Genomic DNA, 21,042 nt, shown 5'->3' with positions numbered 1-21,042 from the left:
TGGTACCCAAAAACAAATAGCAAAGTAAAATTACTGCTCTCGAAGACCTATTCTCACACGGAACCCTGGCTTTCAGAAAACGATGCTTTATAGTAGCTGGCTCCCAAACTGCCGTTAATTCTCAGCTTCTTCATTTTCAATGCCTTTTGTCCCACACAGTTCCAGTGAGGCAAGACAAGGGAATGATGCTCAGAGAACTATTATCTTCTTTCTGTACCAGGGCACTCTCAATTCCTTATCAAAGCATTTCTCTGGAATTCTCTTTTCTCCTTGAATAAAGTAGACATCAGCATTATGATGCTCCAAAGAGGAATGGTCTGAGTGATAAAGACCGACATCTGTGCAGGACATACCTTGCTAAAACTGAAACACCTTGATTTTAGGGACGTGTCTCCAGGTACACAGGCCTGGGGGTCCAAAACAGCACCCATCCCATGGGGAAATGAGGAAGGCTGCATGCCTCTGGCATTGGTCCCATTGCTCCCTGGTGACAGGCTCAGAACAGGTCTGGTTTTTACTTACACCAGCTCATCTCTAACAGAGCTCACCTCAGACTCTCTACTGGGGAGTGAGAACACGTGCCAAAGTCTATAAATTAGGACAGCCTTCACTAAAAATCAACTTTGGTATCCGTAGGGTAGGCCCACTGACTCAGTTCAAAACTGAGTCCAGCACTAGCTTAACCAGAAGTATAAAAGGATTTCTGTCAGTTAAGCAAAAGCCAGCTTCCTTAGGAACTTCTGAAACTGGTTCTCACCTCCTAAAAGGAGTCACTTCCCTCAGCTCTGGCAGAAGGGATAAATGGCTCCCCTGACATACGCCTGTAGTTGCCCATGTAGGCCTCCAGGCTCCCCCAGTCCCGATGCTGGCCTTGTCACCTCAGATCTCTGTCCTCTTTATGCTCTCTGTCCCTGGCTGCTCCAGATACTCTCACGGCCACCACCCCATCTCTATCTCTCTCCATTATTCTCTCTTTTCTTGCTATTCTCCCTTCTTTCATAGATAACCCTGGCCATGACCAAGTTCAGTCAGGCTCCTTTTTTCCCTTTCTGCTGTAGAATCTTCCAGATGACCCTGGCTGGTTTTCATCTCTCATATCTAAATAGAAACCGTCCCTATATCACGGAGCAGTCGTGTCAGCAGTTTCTTTACTGGGCCCACTTGCATACATACACTACCTAAATAGAACTGGGTTTCAACACACTGTGATTTTCTACGATCAGAATTCTCAGCAACTGCAATAAACTACTTTGAAAAGTAAATATTAAAATAAGATACAGAAAGCATACACTATCTGTAAAAATATTTTACAGGTTCAAGACCAAGCAAAGTCTCTCTCTCTCTCTCTCTCTCTCTCTCTCTCACACACACACACACACACACACACACACACGCACCTCAGGACTGATTAAAGGTCAATACCATGTGCCCATGCCAAGGATGAAGGGTAGCTGGGGCCAAGGACAAGTTTCATGATGGCACAATGCTGGTCCAATGAGGCTTCCTGAGTGTGGATTTCATTAGAATAACTCACAAGCTATTTTTTCTTACAGTTTTAAAATTGATGACTACTTTAGGATACATTCTTTTAAAAATTTTTTCCCATTTGGTCTTTACTCCCAGCACTTGGGAGGCAGAGGCCAGCCTGGTCTATAGAGTAAGTTCCAGGACAGCCAGCCAGAGCAACACAAAGAAATCCTGTCAGAAAGAAAGAAGGAAAGAAAGAAAGAAAGGAAGGAAGGAAGGAAGGAAGGAAGGAAGGAAGGAAGGAAGGAACGAAGGAAGGAACGAAGGAAGGAACGAAGGAAGGAACGAAGGAAGGAACGAAGGAAGGAAGGAAGAGAAAAATAAATTTCCCGTGTTTGTATGTGTGTGTGTGTGTGTGTGTGCTGTAGAGCATCTAACTCAAGAACTTGCCCGCTAAGCCATCCCATCTGCCCTTTGTTATATATTTCTACATGTATCATATATTTTAGAATTGAACTGATAAATATGGTGTTGAGATAATTTAACTCATATCAGACAGCTATTCAGGGACAAAATAGGGACATTTCTACTTTCCAAATGTTACTCATGAATATGTTTAATGATCCTAAAGAATATTTTATAATTGAAAACCAAAGAGAGTGAAGCAGAGTTAGAGAGCGGGCTCGGGGGTTAAGTGTGCAGGGACTGAAGTTCTACTCCAGGTACTCATACCTAATGGCTCATAGCCACCTGCAGCTTCCACTCCAGGAGAGCCAATACCCTCTTCTGTCCTCCCTGGGCACATGCAGACACATGTACCTCCATATGTGCATACCCAGAGAGAGACACACAAATACACATAAATAAAATAAAACAAACCAAACAAAAAGGCAAGTGAATTAGAATACCTTTGATCACTGATACTTTCTTTAACGCTTTCTCTTTCTTCCCTCACCCCTGTTTCCTACAATAAGCAGCCTAGGACAAGCCACCAAGCATCCTTTAAAAAAAAAAAAGAATTTTGTGGCTCAGGTTGATTTATTATATATATCGCATATATGTTTATTTGAATTTAAGTGCTGGCTGAAAGCCCACACTCCCTGGGAATGAAAATAAAAGCTGTGGGGTTATAACAGGTATTCTGTGGCTCTGCTGCCTGGTTGTTAGGAAAACACAGGGGAACAGACATCCAAAGAAGGAAGTTTCTTATTTCTTTTCTTTCCAAGGCAATTTAGGTAAATTATAGACATTTTCCTTTCATAATAGAGGACTATCAATAGACTTTTAAGTGGAGCTCATTTATATTAATGTCTCCAATTTAGAACTTCTTAGTCTCATCTTCCTTTATGATATCAGCCTTCAGTTGAAATTCAAATAACTTTTAAGATTGCAAATCAAGAGAGAGGAGTGTCTGTGTGTGGATTTTCGGTTTTAGTAGAAAAGGAAATAATCTCACAGCAATCATCTCCTGTGCTTAATGAATCTGAATACACTCAATTCGAGACAATGTGAATGTATTCAGTATAAAAAATTTATTACTTGCAAAATGAAATCACTTTGCCAAATCTGCCATAATCTTATGTTTTATCTTTAACCGTGTGTGTGTGTGTGTGTGTGTTCCAATGTGTCTGTGTGCTTGCCCATCTCTTACTAGACAGAGAATTATGCTGGATCATAGTTTTGAAAGTACAAGTCCATCAATTTGCCCCATGGCTTTGGGACTTGTAATGGTGGCTGCACATGGCAAAGGGAAGGGAAGAAGCAAGGTGGCACAGACCTTTCTGACTCCAATGACCTATGACCTTCCAATAAGTTCCCGAAGTGTCACACTGGGAAGTAACCCTTAACACACAAGCTTTTCTGGAACAGCCTAAGTGCAAACTGTACTGGGGGGGGGGGGGGGAAATGGACTATACTCCTGTATTTGCAGGTGGGTCCAGTAATTGGGAAGCATACATTTATCACGTGTGTGTGTACACATGGCACACAAAAAAAGAAAAAAAGAAACTCTGCCTTCCTCAAAGATACAGGGAAGACAGTTCAGTGGGAAAGCATTTATCTAAAATGCACATGTCATGGGGTTCAATCCATTCTATTAATAATAATAGAAAAGGCCAAGACAGTCCAAAACTACTATTGTACACTGAGGAGCCATAGCATATGCTGAATACCAAACTAAATGAGTCTCGGCCACTATGCAGGAACCTCCCAGGAACATGCATACGATGAGTAAAACATTATATGAAGTGTGTCTCAGTTACACATACTCTGCTGCATGTGATTCTTTGACATGCGATCTATGTGTTCTAGGAAAAAGTCTCCAGGAAAGAGAACAAGTTGATCCCGCAACTATTTGGATCAAATGAGATTTGTTCATCCTTTTAAGTAAAGGATCCAACAGTTTAAAGTCACTGACTAGTAAAACATACTATACCATCAGCCATAAAATTGTGGAAAGCAAGTATGAATTGTATCTTCCTTCCTGGGAACCTAAAAGGGGCCAAGGGAGGCAGCGCTGAAGAAATGTCTTGCAGGTACATTTCTAACCCAGTCACAGGCCACAGCAGTGAGACAAGTCAGCCAAATCAAATTTTATTTCCTTAAGCCCACTTCGAAGATCTTGCTGTCTGAGTCTCTTGTGGCTTCCTCCACCCTGGCCTCCAATGCATGGCTGCTGGGTGCCTTATTGTCCTTTGATCAGCTGCCCTTCTTTCCTCCCCTGTAAAATGCTTACTGTGCCCTTTTCCTTTTTAAATTTATTTTTATTTATAACAATTTATTCATTTTGTATCCCAGCTGTAACCCCCTTCCTCATTCCTTCCCAACCCCACCCTCTCTCCCTCTTCTCCTCCCAAGTCCACTGATAGGGGAGGTCCTCCTCCCTTTCCAACTGACCCTAGTCTATCAGGTCTCATCAGAACTGGCTGCATTGTCTTCCTCTGTGGCCTGGAAAGGCTGCTTCCCTCTCAGGGGGAGGTGATCAAAGAGGCAGCCACTGAGTTCATGTCAGAGACAACCCCGTTCCCCTTACTAGGCCCCCACTTGGAGACTGAGCTGCCATGAGCTACATCTGTGCAGGGGTTCTCAGAAAAGGCCACTTTGCCCAGATTTTTTGGTTCTGTTGCTCTCTTTGTGGAGCTCCAGTCCCTTCCAGATCTTTCTATCTCCCCCTTTTTTCTTTTTTCTTTTTTTGTTGTTGTTTTGTCTTAAAGATTTATTTATTATTTATACAGTACTCTGCCTGCATGTGCACAACAGAAGAGGGCACCAGATCTCATTATAGATGGTTGTCAGCCACCATGTGGGTGCTGGGAAATGAACTCAGGACCTCTGGAAGAGCAGCCAGTGCTCTTAACCTCTGAGCTATCTCTCCAGACCCTCTCCCCTTTTGTTCCTAAGATTCCCTGAACTCACCCCTTTCTTTTCCCTTTATCTCCCTCGACACCATTTAGCTTGAATACAATGCGTGTATCTTCATTTAGCAGTTTTTAAAGTGATGATTTAACTGGAGTCATAGGTAACATTTTCACAAACCAGTTATTTTTTATTTTTTTTAATTTTAAATAATTTATTCATTTTCTACCCTGATTGTAACCTCCTCCCTCATCTCTTCCTGGTCCAACCCTCCCTTCCTTTTCCCTCCTATCCCTCTTCCCTAGTCCTCAGAAAGAGGGAGCCCTCATCCCCTACCACCTGCTCTCATCAAGTCTCATCAAGATTGCCTGTCTCCTCTTCTTCTGTGACCTGGCAAGGCCACCAAGCCTGGGGAAAATGATCAAAGAGCAGTCGATAGAGTCCATGTCATGTCAGAGTCAGCCCCTGCTCCCACAAACCAGTTACTGTAAGTGAATAGTGCTCAGTGTGATAGTTAAGGACACAGACAGGGATCTCTGGGATTAAGTGACTAAACCCATGTACTAGAGGGCAGTATTCTGTAAAAATGAAAAACAAAGGCACCAGGGAGAGACCGCACAGCCTTCCGATCACGCCTCCTGGACCTGGCCCTCCTCTTCACATGCCTTTCTTTCTATTTGTGTAATTTAACTCAGCTGGTTCTGCCTGCCTTTGCAGATCAGGGCTTGCCAGTGGTACCCACCAGAAGACGGGGCTAGTGTACGGTCTCTTCCAGGACTGGAGGGCTGGTCCCTAGAAGATGCAAACCTTGAAAATATGGAGTAATTCTTTCTCTGTGGTGTGACTCCACCCCTCCATTCCCATTGCTGTCAGCGCAGCTCACAGCAGGTCATCCAACAAAGCAGATCCCGTGGACGCTGCTATGTACAGGCTCATCCAGTGCAACAAGAGAGACAATCACATCAGAGGTTTTGTGAGAAAAGCCTCGAGGTCAGTCCAAACATAAGTGACCACCTCCATTCAATTCTTCTGTCAACCACTGGATGTTGGAAATATGGTACAGTGATACTCCCAAATCTGCCCTTCTTTCATATTGCTGGATTGGGCAGACACACGCACATACACACACACAAACACACAAGCCTGACCCTGGGAATGCCCACAGGCAGGAATATTCCAAATTAACACAGTTTACTGGATAGTTACACCATCCAAAGTTCACCTACATAAGAGGAAAAACCAGGGAGGGGGGGAAATCCATAGGGATTTTCATGAGATGACTGCCATTCCAATCACCCTTTCAGTTCCTTTACTTCAGAAATGGATTTGCTGCCAGATGGGCCAGTCACACATCCCTGAAGCCTGTAGGAATTAGTGGAGCCTTGGCTGACATTTAATAGGATCAGACTTAAGTGTTCACCGCATTGGGCCCAGGAAATCTGCTTCTGGTTAATAAATTCTCTAGAAATAACTGAACTAATGCGTCTCCACGAAGAGACGCTCACCAACTACAATCTACAGTAAGCGCAGGATGGAGATCTCCGTGTCAAAATAGATGGATGGTTACCAAACTGCTATGTCAGCACAATGGGCATTAAGCAAGCACTGAAAAGCAGCATTATGAAGATAGGATACCAGAAGAAAATCCCCTCAGAAAACATATTAGGTAAACAAGAAGCAAAGGGGCTTCTTGTTTATCCAGGATTGGATATACATTTTTTTAAGAACATTACCAACGAACTGGAGAAGGGAGGACAGTAATTTTAAATGATGGCAGATTTGTGGTGATTTGGGTGGCTTCTTTGTTGTAGTGCCTGCTTTGCCTTCAGCTGTGGTTTTCCACCGTTTGCAAAGAGGATCAATCAATTCTGTATCGATTGGACACTAGGGACTTGGGGGTGGGGGCAGCTTTTCAGCACTGAATCAGACTCCTGCAAAGGGCTGGGAGGCCTTCTTCACATGCGAGGCTGCCTCCTCCACAGATGCACAAAGAAAAGGCACTTGAGAGCGACAAAGGTGGTTTCCCTGGCTTCCAGCCGGAGTCCAGCTCAGCGTCCTCCACATCCTAATGGGTGCTTTGTCCCAGTAGGCAGTGATTTCTCATTAGAAGTCACCGTGCTAATGGAAAATGCAGTTCCAGGACAAAAGATCTCACTGTTCCTACCAGTGACAGGGTGGTGACAGAAGGCAAGAAGCAGATTTGCAGTCACTGCGTGCCTCTTGCCTGGAAATTGGAAGCAAATCTCCCGGGAGGTGACACCAGGCTCCAAGCTCAGGAGGGGCAGGGGCACAGGCTGACTTAGGAATGACCACAAAGCCAGGAAGCAAGGGAAGATGGTGGCATTTCCCAGAATCCATAGGGTCCAGTCACATATTGGTACTTTCAGTTTTAGGTATTAGTCACCAGTCCCCAAAAATCTTGTCCTTAATAAGGGCTGTGTTAGGCTGATGTGCCCAAGAGTTTACAAAGGTGACCCTCAGTGTCCCAGCATTGGCGTGGGGAGAGGAAAAGGCACAGACATCAGGAAAAGGGAGGATCAGGCCAGCACACCCCCCTGCTCACACATCTACTCGGCGGTGTTACAAACTGAAGTGCAGAAGATGCTTCTGGAGAAAGACAGAGTAACAGTAACGAGAGCCCAGTTTATATGTACAGAGTGGATTCCTCAAGATGAGGGACAGAGGGTCCCTCTGCCCACTGTCCCAACGGAGAACCACACGTGTTTTCTCTATCTCAAAAAGGCTTTGCTTCCACTTCTCTGTGGACAGTTATTTTGCACCATTCTTTTTTCCTTCCAGTTGATGGCATGCAGCAGGCCCGCAGTACAATGGAGAGGAATTAAATCCAACGATTGTAAAGTGGGGACACTGTACCTGAATGCTAAAGCCAGCTGTACCTAAATGCTAGCCCCAGGGTGCAATTTTAAATTTTATAGTTGTCATATCTGCATAAAGCAAAGAAAAAAAAAAGTCAAACACATACTGTCCAAAATACCCTGGCAAAGTATAATGGATCTTATCCATGTTAATGACGTCTTTTATGCAGGTTTTTGTTGGTTGGTTGGTTGGGTTGGGGGAGGGGCTGTTTTATTGTGGTTTTGTGTGTGTGTGTGTTTTGGTTTTTGTTTTGTTTTGTTTTGTTTTTGATAGGAAGTCTTCAGTGTCTAGTGTACTTTTGGCAACTCCTAAACATCCCAACATGGACAAGCCATATTTCAAGTTGCTCAATAGACAAATGTGACCCATGGTCACCACACTGGGCAGCTCCAAAAAAAAAAAAAAAAAAAAAAAAAAAACTTACAATGCACAAAATACCTCTTTAAAATGGAAACATTTTTGGAATGATAATGAGCATATTTAACGTCAAATTTCCCATGATCTACGTTGTAGTGCTTTAGATTTGGGGAGGCAGGTGCACGAACTCGTTCCCATGATCACCCAGAGATCACCTCGGGCTGCCTTCCTTTATGTCCCCGCCTCACTTCCTGAGACCGAAGCCTTTTCACTGAGCCTGGGGTCACACTACTCATCTAGACTAGCTGTCGAGGGAGCTCTAAACCTCACCTTTCCCTGGCCCACTGGGACTGGGAAGTGACAAACAGGTGTCTCTTTTCCCTTTTGCAGATGTTTTTGAACAAATCTCTAGATCATAAAATGTATAAAACAAATCTTGAAGCCAGTCTTTACCAAGAGCCGTGTTTACCAGCCAGTGCATGTGCAAGCACACACTGCTCTTGTAGAACAGAGGGTCCTTTGGGTGTTGTTTCCCACTTGTTTGAACAGGTAATTAGTTGGCTGTACTGCCTTGTTTGGTACTTTCTAAAGAGCCACACGTTTTTATTCTAAAGCTAACGTTTCTCTCACATACATTGTATAGATGAACTTATTTAATGATGTCATGAATTTAATGGTATCATGATGCCATCAGCACCAGGGACCCAAGAATACCACAGTCTCCTCTAAAATTCAGCGGCTCATTTACCTCTCCACCCTTTTGTTGGGTTTGTCCCATGGAAATCCAGACACACACGCTGTTCAAGCATGGCTCTGGTACCCACCATCCCAGCACACACATAACCCAAGGTCAGCTGGGGAGGATTCTCTCCCTCCTTGTCTCACCCTTCACCCTTCTCCCCTACTGTCCTAGTCTGCATGAACTTGAGACTAGCTCAGCTGGGCCTGGAATTTAGGAGCTACTCAATGCCAGTTTACAAGGAAAGAGGAAACAGCCCTCGTGGTCAGCCCAAGACCCTGCGGAGGTTGGTTTACCTCAGTTTACCACTGAAGTTAAACACAGCAAGTAGGTAGGGACCCTACTGCATCAGAAACCAAGTCTAACAGACATCTAGACACCAACCAATTAGACAGATTTCTGTCCCTCTCTTTAGGGAGGTGGCAGCTATGGGAGAGATAAAGTCCCTCCCCTCATGACTCTCCCAAGCTTCTGATGTCAGAGGGAGCAGTTTATTTACCCCAGTTCCCAGGTGGAAATCAATAATCTCTGAGGAGCAAGGTTCCAGACAGGTTTTGAGGAAAACTATACCATAACCTCCCCAGAGACTCAATCAGGCAGCTCTGGGCTCCTCTCAGGAAGGCAAGGGCAAGCAGGGAACTGGAACAAAGCCCTGCGAGGAAGTCTAGGAAAGGAAAAGTGCCTGAGGCTTGTCAGTCTTGAGCTGTGTAACACAAATCTTCATGTAATATGCTTCTAAAATAATACTATTGGTCTGCAGCTCCTAAGAGCCTACCCTGCAAAGTATCAAAACGTAAACTACCTGAATTTGGCTTTCTCTTACATTTTCCCCATTTCTCTCCTCTTTTAATAAGAAAACAGAAACTACTGAAATATTTTCCTATGTGCTGCAACCAAATTTTGTTCTCACATACTCTCTTCATCCCCTGAAAATCTGTTTCCCAATATTCAATCCACACCGAAGATGAAAAGACAAGATGAAAACCTCCCACCTTTTAGGTCTTTAGCAGACCTAAAAGAACTGCTCCAAATCGTGAGCGAACAAGGCTGAGAGCTGTGGTTGGAAGACAAACAGCACGCATTTGCCTGTCCCTGGCGCTTCCACGAGCCGCAAAGCCAGGGAGTGTGACAGCGAGGCAGAGTCATAGAGTGTAGAGCTTTTTCCGCTGCCTCGTGAAAAGGCACCACCAGCCTTGCTTGACTAAAATGGATAATGAGAACATGGACGCTGCTGGCAGAGCTGGGTCTGGAGTCTTGAGCCTTTATCACTGTGTGCACATTCCTGCAGCCACAATAGCCCGATCCCTGTAGAGATCCCTCCTGTCATTTCAAGGTGAACATGCAAGAACGTTTCTCTCCCCCACAGTGGAATCCACCTACCGGTCCAATTCAAACACACTTTTGGATAAGAAATGTGTGAGGCAATGGGTACTTGTCAGTGAGGAATTATTGGTAATATTTTACTGTGGTAGTTCACAGTTATATTAAAGGGTCCTGACCTTTTAGAGCTATATACCGAAGTTTGAGGATCAAATCATATAAAATGTGAAGGGTTTCCACAGTAAAGGAATTTAGTGAATATGGGAAAGGTTAAGAGAGCAAAGGGGTGGGGAATAGATTGGCTATTTGGTGATGATGTTTAAGACTGGTCAAGGGTCGCATGACAATGTGTCTTTATTCTTTCCACTCTGATAGACGTTTGAATTTTTACTGTTTGTTTGTTTGTTTTTTTAAGAGTAGCTAGTGAGCAAAGAAAAGGAAACTAAGGTCCTCTTCCTAAGGCCTTTCTGAGAGGGCTATTTGGTCCCTACTTAGCACCCCAGTTCTCAGGGCTAAAATAGGCCATCCAATGTCAACACAAAAAGGCAGGGTACATCCATCCTATTTCTCTTTAAGACTGCAGTCTTGGCCTCTATCTCTGTCTGCCTCAAGAGAGAGATTTAGCTTTTGATCACCCTGCTAGAAACAACGTCCTCTGGGATATTGAAAATGACAAGCGACCACCTACAAAACCCAGTGGTTTATCCTGAAAGTCTGAAGGCATTGCCACGCTCTGGATCTAGGGGTTAACAGTGCATGTCGAAGACAGGCTCTTGGTAAGAATTTAATTTAGCACAGACAGGGCGGCCTGATGAGACAAACTGGCAGCAATTCCACGGGGCAAGCAGAGCCGTGAGGCCAGAAAACACGGGACAGTGTTCTCCACCCCTGAATGGCTCCCTCTGCGGACTGTGCGTGCACTGGAATCACAGCCAACCTTTACGCCGCGATCTCTACTCCAGAAATGTACCAACACAATTGGGCAAAATCACAGAAGTCTGGAGGAGCCCAGATGTTCCTGAGGAGGAAGAAGCCATTGAATAAGTGATGAGGAAACACTGCAGTTACAAGCAGTCTTCAAAACGCAAATGACTGAAGTCTGGTAACCTGGGTTCTAGGACACAACACATAAACCAGAATCTGTTTTAAAACAAAGAACATGTGGTAAAACAGGAAGGAGTGGTAAACTCAGGGAAACGCTGCCTGGTATTTCCTGGTCCGTAACGATGAGCCATTTTTGCTGTCTTCATGATTTTCATGACTTTTTTTTTTCAATGAGCATATATTTTAAAAGCACCCTCAAAAACTATTAAAAACTATTTTTTTTTCTTTCTGAGATAGAATCTCACTATGTAGCCCAGGCTGGAGATGTTCCTGCCTCAGCCTCATACATTCTGGGATTATAAGTGGGTACCAGGTCAGAGAAAAGCTATTTGTTTTGTTACAGTGATAATGAAACCACAAAGGTACCTACAGGAGGTAAAGACATGTTTCCAGAGCCAGAGTAAGCGGGATTGTGCGCTAAGCAAATAAACACAGGCAAGAGCAGCTGTCTTAAAAGAGACATCTTTCACTAAACAATGCTCTGTTCCAGGCACCATTCCAGGCCTTGAAAACAGGATGAATAGGCATGGTTTACAAGGTTTTCAGCCCAAAGGGAGAAAAGTATGTGTGGTATCTTACTGGGAGAACTCGGGGAAAGGGCTAACCCTACCTTACTGACAGGAATAGGAAAGGTACAGTGGCCAGAGTAGCTGAGGAAGGGCTGAAGGAGAGAAGCCAAAGGGGATTCAGTGCTCGCCATGTAGGGAAGCTATGGGAGCATGAAGGTGTGAGGAGCTGGGAGTCGGGGAGGGGCACTGAGCCAAGAATGACAGATGAAACAGTAAAACAGTGGTTCTCAACCTGTGGGTCAGGACCCCCAGAGACTATTGGAAAATGCAGGTATTTACATTACGATTCCTAACGGTAGCAAAATTACAGTTATGAAGAAGCAACAAAAATAATTTTATGGTTGGGGGTCACCACAATACAAGGAACTGTAGTAAAGGGTCGCAGCATTGAGAACCAGACTCAGAGGGCCCCAAATGCCTCACAGCAGCATCGGGGTCCATCCCACAGACACAAGAAGCCTCTGTAAAACCAGGCTTTTCCAAGGTGAGTCAGTCCCACAGGAGTGCAGAGGAACAGCCACTAGCTGACCCGCTTAGGGAGTTATTTCTGAACGCCTGTTGTATATCCGCCTCTGAGTCTGCGAATTAAGTGTTTGACATCATGCTACCCAAGAAGGCAACTGCTGCCATCACTGTCTTCCAAATGAGGAAGCCGGAACTCAACACAGGCCGGCTGATTTCCAAGACGAAAAGCAGCGATCTGAGCATCCCTCCCAGGCTGACCACATATGACCTGGGCTGGGAGATGCTAGAATGGATTTCAAATGTGCACAACAATTTCTACTAAAAGAAATTTGGTTGATATGCAATAAGTGGGTAAAGAGGAGAGCTTTCTCAGCCACAAAAAGATTTTTTTTTTAATGTTTGAAAGAGGGAAGAAAAAAGATGGAATTGGATTTATCAAGGAAGCTATTTTTGTTGTTGTTGTTGTTTGTTTGTTTGTTTCTGTCAAGAGAAACCGCTTGGGAGAAGACCTTTGTTTTCGCTTTGGTTTTTTTTTTTGTTTTGTTTTGTTTTGTTTTTTAATGAAGACACGAGTGAAAAATATGAGAGAAGGACCACAGGGAAAACACAGGTAGGAGAGCATTTAAACTTTAAATAGGGGGAACTGCGCGTGGAAAACACTATTATTAACATGCAGAGTTGAACCACATGAGTGCAGGTAGAGACAGAGGAATATTCCAGTGATTCCCAAGTTATTTAAAGAAATACAGAAACCAGCATTATGCAGACTTGCCGCCAAGCCAGGAAAAAGAACAACCTTCAGTGAGAACACATTTTCAAAGTGATTATACTGACTACAGTAAAGCAGACAAAAACCATTAAAATAAATAAGTCTATAAACAACTTCTGCCCGAGGAACTTATAATGCAGCAGAAGACACACACCTGCAGTCTTGGGCATGACTGCTTCAGATAAAGAACCAGCTAATAGAACCTTATTTGTGGCCATCAATAAGGTGAAGAGTGGCTACTCAACCAGGAGAAGGAGTGAATAGATGTCCAAGAGGCAAGAAGGATGCTCAGAGTATAGCCAAAGTTTGGCAAGAACCTACATGAACAAAGCTAACTCTGGAAAGGAAGGAATTTATCCAGGGGATGGAAAACCAGGAGGTAACTGCTATTGGGCATTTCCTTTGTGCCAGACAATGACCAGTTCATGTTAGCCTGATGAACCTGTAATACGATTCTCTCCACTTTAAATATGAGAAAACTGAGGCCCAGAAAACTTAAGCCACTTGGGAAACATGCCACCGCTAGCTAGGGTACCTGTCTTAGTCAGGGTTTCTGTTCCTGTGAAGAGACACCATGGCCAAGGCAACTCTTACAAAGGCAAACCTTTAATTGGGGCTGGCTCTAGGGTTCCGAGGTTTAGCCCAATAGGGCAGGAAGCATGACAGCATGCAGGCAGACGTGGTACGAGAGAAGGACCTGGGGTTCTAGATCTTGATCCTAAGACAGCAGCTGAAGACTGTGTGACACACTGTGAGCAGCTGGAACACTTTGAAACCTCAAAGCCCTGCCCGCCCACAGTGACACGCTTCCTCCAACAAGGCCAGACTTCCTAAGAGTGCCACTCCCTAAGGGCCAAGCATTCAAACACAGTCTGTGGGGGACATTCCTTTTCAAACCACCACAGTATCCACAATCAGTTTTGCCTGGCTCTCCAACTGTCTCTACACAGCTCTGCATTTATGAAGCACCAACTGTATGCCTCTCTGCGAACAGTAAGTCCCCTTGAGGAGTATGTGCCAGCTTATAGCTTTAGTTCATGCGCTCCAATATTTGATGACATTTTTATAGAAAATTACGAATCTATTCTCGGGAGCTAAGAACAGCTCTGAATTTAGAGCGCAGGGGATGAAGGGCTGATACACTACTAACGCACTTAAGCAAAGTGACTGACTAGGCGATTTAAAACTTTGGCTTCAAATGTTACTGCATTTAGACAGGAATACAAAATGGTCCAACCACTTTGAAAAAGACTTTGGAATTTTCTTATAGAGTTAAACATATAGTCACCAAATGATACAGCAATCCTACTTCTGGGCATTCAACCAAGAGAAACAAAAATGTATGCTCACACAAAATCTATATGCAACAACTTAGAGCAGCTTTCTTCATAATCACACCAACTGGAAAACAATCCAAATGCCCTTCAAAAGATGAATGGGTTAAGTCCTGTGGTATGTCCATTCACACAATGGAAAAGTATTATGCAAAACAGCAACAAACCTCTTTTTACATGGATATAGACAACATAAGTAAATTACAGAAAGTTGCTAAGTGAAAAAGCCCAAGCATCAAAAAGATATTTTACATTTTATGACAACCTGGGAAAAGTGAAATTACAGAGAGAAAAAAATAATGAGTGGCAGCTTGCAGGATGAATAGAGTTACTGTCTGTTTTGTTTCTTTTTTTCATTTGTTTTGTGCGTGTGCATGTGTGTGTGAGAGAGATGAAAATGCTTTATATCCTAATATGCTGCTGTATAGTTGGTAGATTAATGTTCCTCAAAGATGTCCACACTCCCTAGCCCCATTATATGTTAATGTCATATGACAAATGGGGCCTTGCGCACAGAATTAAGCTTGCTGATCATCTAACAATATGATAAGGAAATCTCAGGCGGTCAGGGAGTGGGCCTACATGCCACTGACTTCTCCTACAGTTTTAGTGAGCAAGGCTATATAGATAGCTTCCCCATTAGACACCTCAAACCAGAGCACTGCTCCACCAGCGGTTAGATTTGGAACCCTAAAGGCTCAAAACAGAGAAAACAACCAACCGACTGGGTTTCTGACTTGTGTAAACTGACAAAATTAATCTGGGTTGTGCTAAACCTCTAAGTTTATGGCAACTTGTTACTGAAGGAATAAAAACCTAAAGTAGGAGTCATCAAACACTACTTTCAAAACCGTTAGAACCGTAGAACTCTTCACAAAGCTCTAGTGCTGAACAGAGTTTTAATCTTACTTTGAAAGACCAGCAGAGGAGACCAAAAGAAAACTCCTCAAGTGCTGTCCCATTTCTTTACACCTTAGCCTCCAGTCTCTGTCAGGTATCGTCCTTTCCTTTTCTGCCCATCAACTGTGGAAATCCAATGCAAGCTCGTAGATCCCTCACCAATGACCAGTTCAGGGTTTGTGACTGATGCTGTGACTCTCAGAGCTTACACTGCCTTGGGGGAGAGCAGCCATCTGTAGCAAGGCCTACATCCTCAGGACTGCAAACAGAAATAACCAGCAAGAAGAAACTGGCAAGGGAAAGGCCATATTAAAGAACCACTAAAAACTTGCCAAGCGAGAGAGCTTCCGTCCGTGCAGATGCCTCACAGCGTAAAGCCCCCTGTAATGGATGACTCACCAGGACTTGGGCAGCTAATGAAGATGTCCTCTGAGAAATCCTCTAACTCCGGTAATTTACTCTGAAGAATTAATTCGGTATAAGAAAACAGCCCATTTCTAATCATGAGCCCTCCCTTCCCTCTCTGGCTCGCCACCAATGTCAGCAGCTCTCCTCATTCTCAACAAGCTGAACACAGCATCTTTTCCTCCAATTTTACAGCCCTTTTAATATAATTAATGTTCTCTCACATAGCCTTGAATGGCACTTGAGATTATTTGTTTGTTTTAACTCTTTTCCACATCCTGGTTATAAAATCAAGTCAGTAAGGTAAGTTACTAGAACAAAGTAGAGACTGGAGTCATAGTTTAGTCAGGAAAGGACCTGCTATGCAAGCACGAAGACCCAAGTTAACCCCCAGTGCCCACATAAGAAGCCAGGTATAACAGCATGTACTTGTACTTCCAGGACTGGGGAGCCAAAGGCAAGCGTACCCCTAGGTCTCAGTGGTCAGCCTGTTGTGCCAGATTGACAAACTGGTCTCACATTCAGTGAGAGACCCTGCCTCAAAAAACAAGATGAAAAAACAACTAAGAAAGACACTTCGATGTCAACCTTTGGCCATGTACAGACACACACAGAAAAAAAAATACATTAATAATTTCCAGACTAACAAAGAAATCAATAAATGGTACAATACCATCTATGGATATGGCCCTAGAAAGTACAGAGGAGCAAAACCTGGATGTTCCTCATCTCTACGCTATCTGACAATATCACTAGAAGTGTAATCAAACTAACAATAATATAAGGGGAAACAGGAGATCATATTCAAAACAAACATATCTGCAATGATTTGAATAAGAAATGTCCCCATCTGGGCTCATGTATTTGAACACTTGGTCTCTGGCTGGTAGTGATGTTTGGAAAGGTTGTGGAACTTTTAGGAGGTGTGGCCTTGCTGGACAAAGGAGTCTCTGGGACTGGCTTAGAGAGTTTGTTAGAGCCACACTCCCACTTTGAGCCTGCTTTCTCTGCCTGAGTTTGTGGTTGAGGAGGTGCTCGCTCAGCTTCTTGCTCTGGCTGCTGTATCTCCCCTGCCATGATGGATGGACTCTCCCTCTTGAACCAGAGGCCCAAATAAACTTTTACAGAAAGTTTTAAATCATGGCATTCTATCCTAGCAACAGGAAGGTAATAAACACAGCACCATCAGTTGTGGCTGGAAAAGCAGGAGTGGGGGAGAGAGAGGGAAGAAATTACACGCAAACTGCAAACATAAAGCAGCTGACTCTTCCAAGACTGCACATTCCCTCAGAAGAGGAACCAGAAGTTCCACCCGAAAATCTTTCTTCTTGATGTTCAGCTCCGTAAGAACTGAACAAGACTTTAAAGGGAAAAAGAAAAATGATCTCTGCTTCAGAACTAAGAACTTCCTCACTGTTGGTTCTCACCCTGAACTAACAGCTGACTTCACTGAATGTCCTCCTTTCCTTGTGACTGCTGAGAGTGACAGAGACATTTCCGGACAGTTCTAAGTCCTTGGCTCTTTGGACATCTCACCATGTACCCACTGAGAATGAGTGCATGTTTACTTGAATCATATGCTGTTGTCAGCTTCGAGACGTTCCACATGACGGTCAAGAATCGTACAAGCTGCCAGATTGCATTTACATCTACATTAATAATTAGCAGTGGGAAGGGTTCTAGGGCCAGGCCAACACACATCTTAACACTCCTCATCTGAGAGTGGTCTGTTCTCTACGCTCGTGAACCAAAGATGCACACAGCAACGTTCAGAGCAGTGCCATCCTGGCTCGCCTGGAATGAAAGCAGGCCAACTCTCAACAGCTCCTGGGCTTGGTGGCGCACACCCGTAATCCCAGTAGTATGAAGGCAGGAGGATCATGAGATCAAAGCAAATCTGGACTACAAAGCTAGACATTTTTTTAAAAAAATCTAAAGAATAAATACGTTTAGGCATACTCATATGGTGGGATTCCACTGCAAACAAGGCCAATTCGACAAGCATCATGTTGAAATGCTGGTTGCCAGAAACACAAGAGAAAACCTACTGTAGGATTTTACATTAAGCAAAAAAAAAAGCAAAACTAATGCGTAGCATCAGAAATCAAAATATTAGTTACCCTGGGGAGTTGGGGCCTGAAGGTGACACTGGAGCAATCTCTAAGATCACAGAAATACCTGTTTCTTAGTCTGAAAGGTAGTTGGTTATAGGGAGCCTTTACTTTGAAAAAGCCACCAGGCTAATTGATAGCATGTTTCTATTTGATGCTTATTTCAGTAAATTATTGTAAAACAAAACAACAACAAAAAAGAAAACAAATAAAACAAACTAAGAAAAAACCCTTCATTAGGGTCGGGAGTGGTGGTGCATGCCTTTAATCTCAGAACTCTGGAGGCAGAGGCAGGCTGATCTCTGTGAGTTCGAGGCCAGCCTGGTCTACAAAGTGAGTCCAAGACAGTCAGGGCTTTATTACACAGAAAAACCTTGTCTCAGAAAACAAAACAAAAACAACAACAAAATCATTATACTAAAGAAGTACAGTAAGATGAGCAAAAACCACCTTACATTATTCACATCCATAACTTTCGTTAAATTTTTTTTTTGTGTCTGCTTGTTTTAGTTTAGCGTTACTTGTGTACATTTTGATGGCACAGAAGCATATACTCATAGTTAGAGTGCTAAAATTCAGGATCTCTGCTTTACACAACAAGAGGATTTATTACTCTACTTCATTGGTCCTTGCAGAAAATGAGGAAGGTGAGAAAATGAGAAAGAGCGGAGGATGAAGGGCCAAAACAGCAGCGGGTATGAGAAGAACTTTGGGCCCTTTAGAGCATACGGAGAGGAAAGACAAAGCCAAAACACAAGGTCACCAGAACATTTTCAGGCACTGAACAATTGTTACTTTAAAATTTGTTATAAGCCAAGCGGAAGGGACTAGCAACTGCCACTCTGCTTGAACCACGCCTCACTCAGGAAATAGCAGATCAGACTATGATGGAACCTCAGGCTGGGAACTGTAACCCTAGCTCCAGGCTGCCATGGACACATCACTTAGCTCGTATATTCCATTAAGTATAGAATTCCCTCATCAATAATTGTAGCACACGTCTTTTCTGCAAGTTAACACTAAGGGGAAAAAAATCCCTCTTCTGGACTGTAGTTCAGGTATCAGAATAAGTGGCTGCCCATCCACACAGCATTCAGAGGTCTGTGTTTTCCCATAACTGTGAAGAACAGGAGGAAGGAGATTATGCTCTGCTAGAAGGAAAAGGAAAACAAAAACAAAAGCTCCTTCTTAAGAAAGATACAAGATGAAGCCCCCAGGCCAGGGTTTGGCCTCTAATCCTCGATAGTGGAGAATACCCGCCTACCAACAACTAGCACCTGCTGGTCCAAGGACTCTTTGCAGTGACTGCAGCACACAACCTTGCCAAAGATGCTGGGGACAGACTGGGTGGAGAAACGCAGGGCTTGCGCTTGAAAAGGGGTAGGTGTTCTCTAGGCTTTCTCAGAAAACTGTCACCTGTCAATCACTTGACCTAAATACAACAGTCACTGGGGGAACGGGGTGGGGGGTAGTCGGAGCATGCTCAGTGATGGAGATGACATCACTTAATCAATGCTGGAGACGGGAAGGCTGCATCAGCAGCCTGGAGCGGGATGCCAGGAACGTGTCAGTGGGGACCTAGAGGCTCCCGGCGTTAACTCAGTCCCCCTCCATGAGGCGTGAATACAAAGAGGGGGCCAGCCACTCTGGGGAGAGCAGACCAAGAAAGAGGGTGGAGACAAGACTAGTTTATTTCATTTGGTATATGCTCCCTTAAGAACCATAAACCATCAGTATTTCCTCCCCTTTCCAGCAGCCAGACTACAAAGAGGGAGCTAAGTCGGGGGGGGGGGGGCAAGCAATGTGGGGGGGTGTAAAAGGGAGACCTTGGTTTCGCTTAAGTAACTTCTGCTCTTGACCCTGAGGGACTACATGGAGACCCCCTTTCTCAGAAGATTGGACAGTCTCCTCCATCTAGGGTGAAGCATGTCAGACAATCTGAAGACACTGGAGAGAGAGAGGATGCGCGGAGGTGGGGGGAGGGATCTTCTAGCTCAGAAAGCACAAATCCAGGACAATTGGGGTGATGGGAAGCAAGAGAACATGAGAGACTTCCCAGGGACACCAAGAGCACCCCTCACCTTCCACATGGGGGGCAAGGTGAAACTGCCTGAGCAAGGCCCAGGCGGGGAAGATTTTGTTTTTCTTGGACCTTTCCTCCCCTACCTTTTTGGCTAAGGTCTAGAGGCAAATTGAACCCTGGAGGTGCGTGGAGGCATCTGTGGGTTGCAGAGCCTGTACTTTGGAGCAGGGCCGGGGCATCCGTACTAGCTGGCAAACCCGAGACACTGCCCACGCGGCGGCGAGCGTGGAAACAATGGGCCCACCCGAGCCCCCCACCCGCGAACAATGGCGGACCTCACGCTCCCCCGCCACCCCGGGCGACCACGGCCGGGAGGGAGTCCCCGGCCAAGGGCGCTCCTACGGTCCACCCGCGAGCCCAGCCCCGCAGGGATGTCCGAGGGAGGGGGTGCCCGGGAGGTCTCCGCTCGGGCTGTGGTGCAAAGCCGGAGGAGGGGCGGGACACCGAGGCCACTTACCCCGATCACCACCGTCTCGTCGCCTTTGAATTTGGGGATGAATTTGTCCCCGCGGAGGATCTCCGCTTCGTTGAGGGGCCGGAACCGGCACATCACTTTGATGCTGCATTCGGCTGGATCCGCCATCTCGGGCCGCGGCAGGAGGGGACGCGGGGATGGGTGGGGGGCCGGGCTGGGCAGCGCCACCGAGGAGGCCGCGAACCAACCGCTGCCCGCAGCTAGGCCGCCTCCCGCAGCCTCCCGCAGCTCCTCAGCAGGTCATCGCGACCCTGCCCCGGACGGCCCCGCGGCTCCGCCACCGGGAAGGAGAGCCTCCTGTCGCCTGGGCCGCCCCGCTGATGACCTCCAGCCCCCGGCCTGCGCCCCGGGCCCACCTGCCCGCGGCCACGAGGCGGGCGGACCAGGCGATGCTCAGGGAGCAATCCCCGCCCGGCTCAGACCTCCCGGGCTCCGGCGCGCTCAGCCATCCTGCATCAGCACCAGAGCGCTCCACCACCTCCAGGCCCGCCCCTCTGCCCCGCCTCGGCACGGTGACGTCACTTCAGAGCTCTGCCTCACCCTGGGTGAGAGCGCAGCGCATCCCGGGACTTGTAGTCAGCCACTCTACCTACAGGTGAGAGGGCAAGGATGCTTGGATTCTCGTGAGAACCCCTAGGGGCTGCGGGATTGGTGTGGCTTCACAAGCCAAGAACAGAATGGAAGTCATAGTTAATATTCCCAGTTAAACTCCA

At 45.4% G+C, this 21,042-nt stretch overlaps 1 protein-coding gene across 2 annotated transcripts in view; it reads right to left on the bottom strand.

Moving 5' to 3' along the window:
• Kif5c (kinesin family member 5C) overlaps positions 1 to 20,794 on the bottom strand; it is a 148,892-nt gene extending 128,098 nt beyond the window's left edge. The window contains exon 1 of one of the 2 annotated variants that reach the window (XM_060390134.1): positions 20,312 to 20,794. In XM_060390134.1, coding sequence (XP_060246117.1) covers positions 20,312 to 20,437 — 126 coding nt within the window. In that variant the 5' untranslated portion in view covers positions 20,438 to 20,794. The remainder of the gene's footprint in view (positions 1 to 20,311) is intronic. The other variant, XM_021654036.2, reaches the window with a different exon arrangement.
• Positions 20,795 to 21,042: the final 248 nt, after the last annotated feature.

The sequence above is a fragment of the Meriones unguiculatus genome, chromosome 8 (assembly GCF_030254825.1).
Source record: "Meriones unguiculatus strain TT.TT164.6M chromosome 8, Bangor_MerUng_6.1, whole genome shotgun sequence".
Classification (NCBI taxonomy): Eukaryota; Metazoa; Chordata; class Mammalia; order Rodentia; family Muridae; genus Meriones; species Meriones unguiculatus.
The sequence above is the reverse complement of the archived record's forward strand: the minus strand, read 5'-3'. Positions and strand labels throughout refer to the sequence as shown.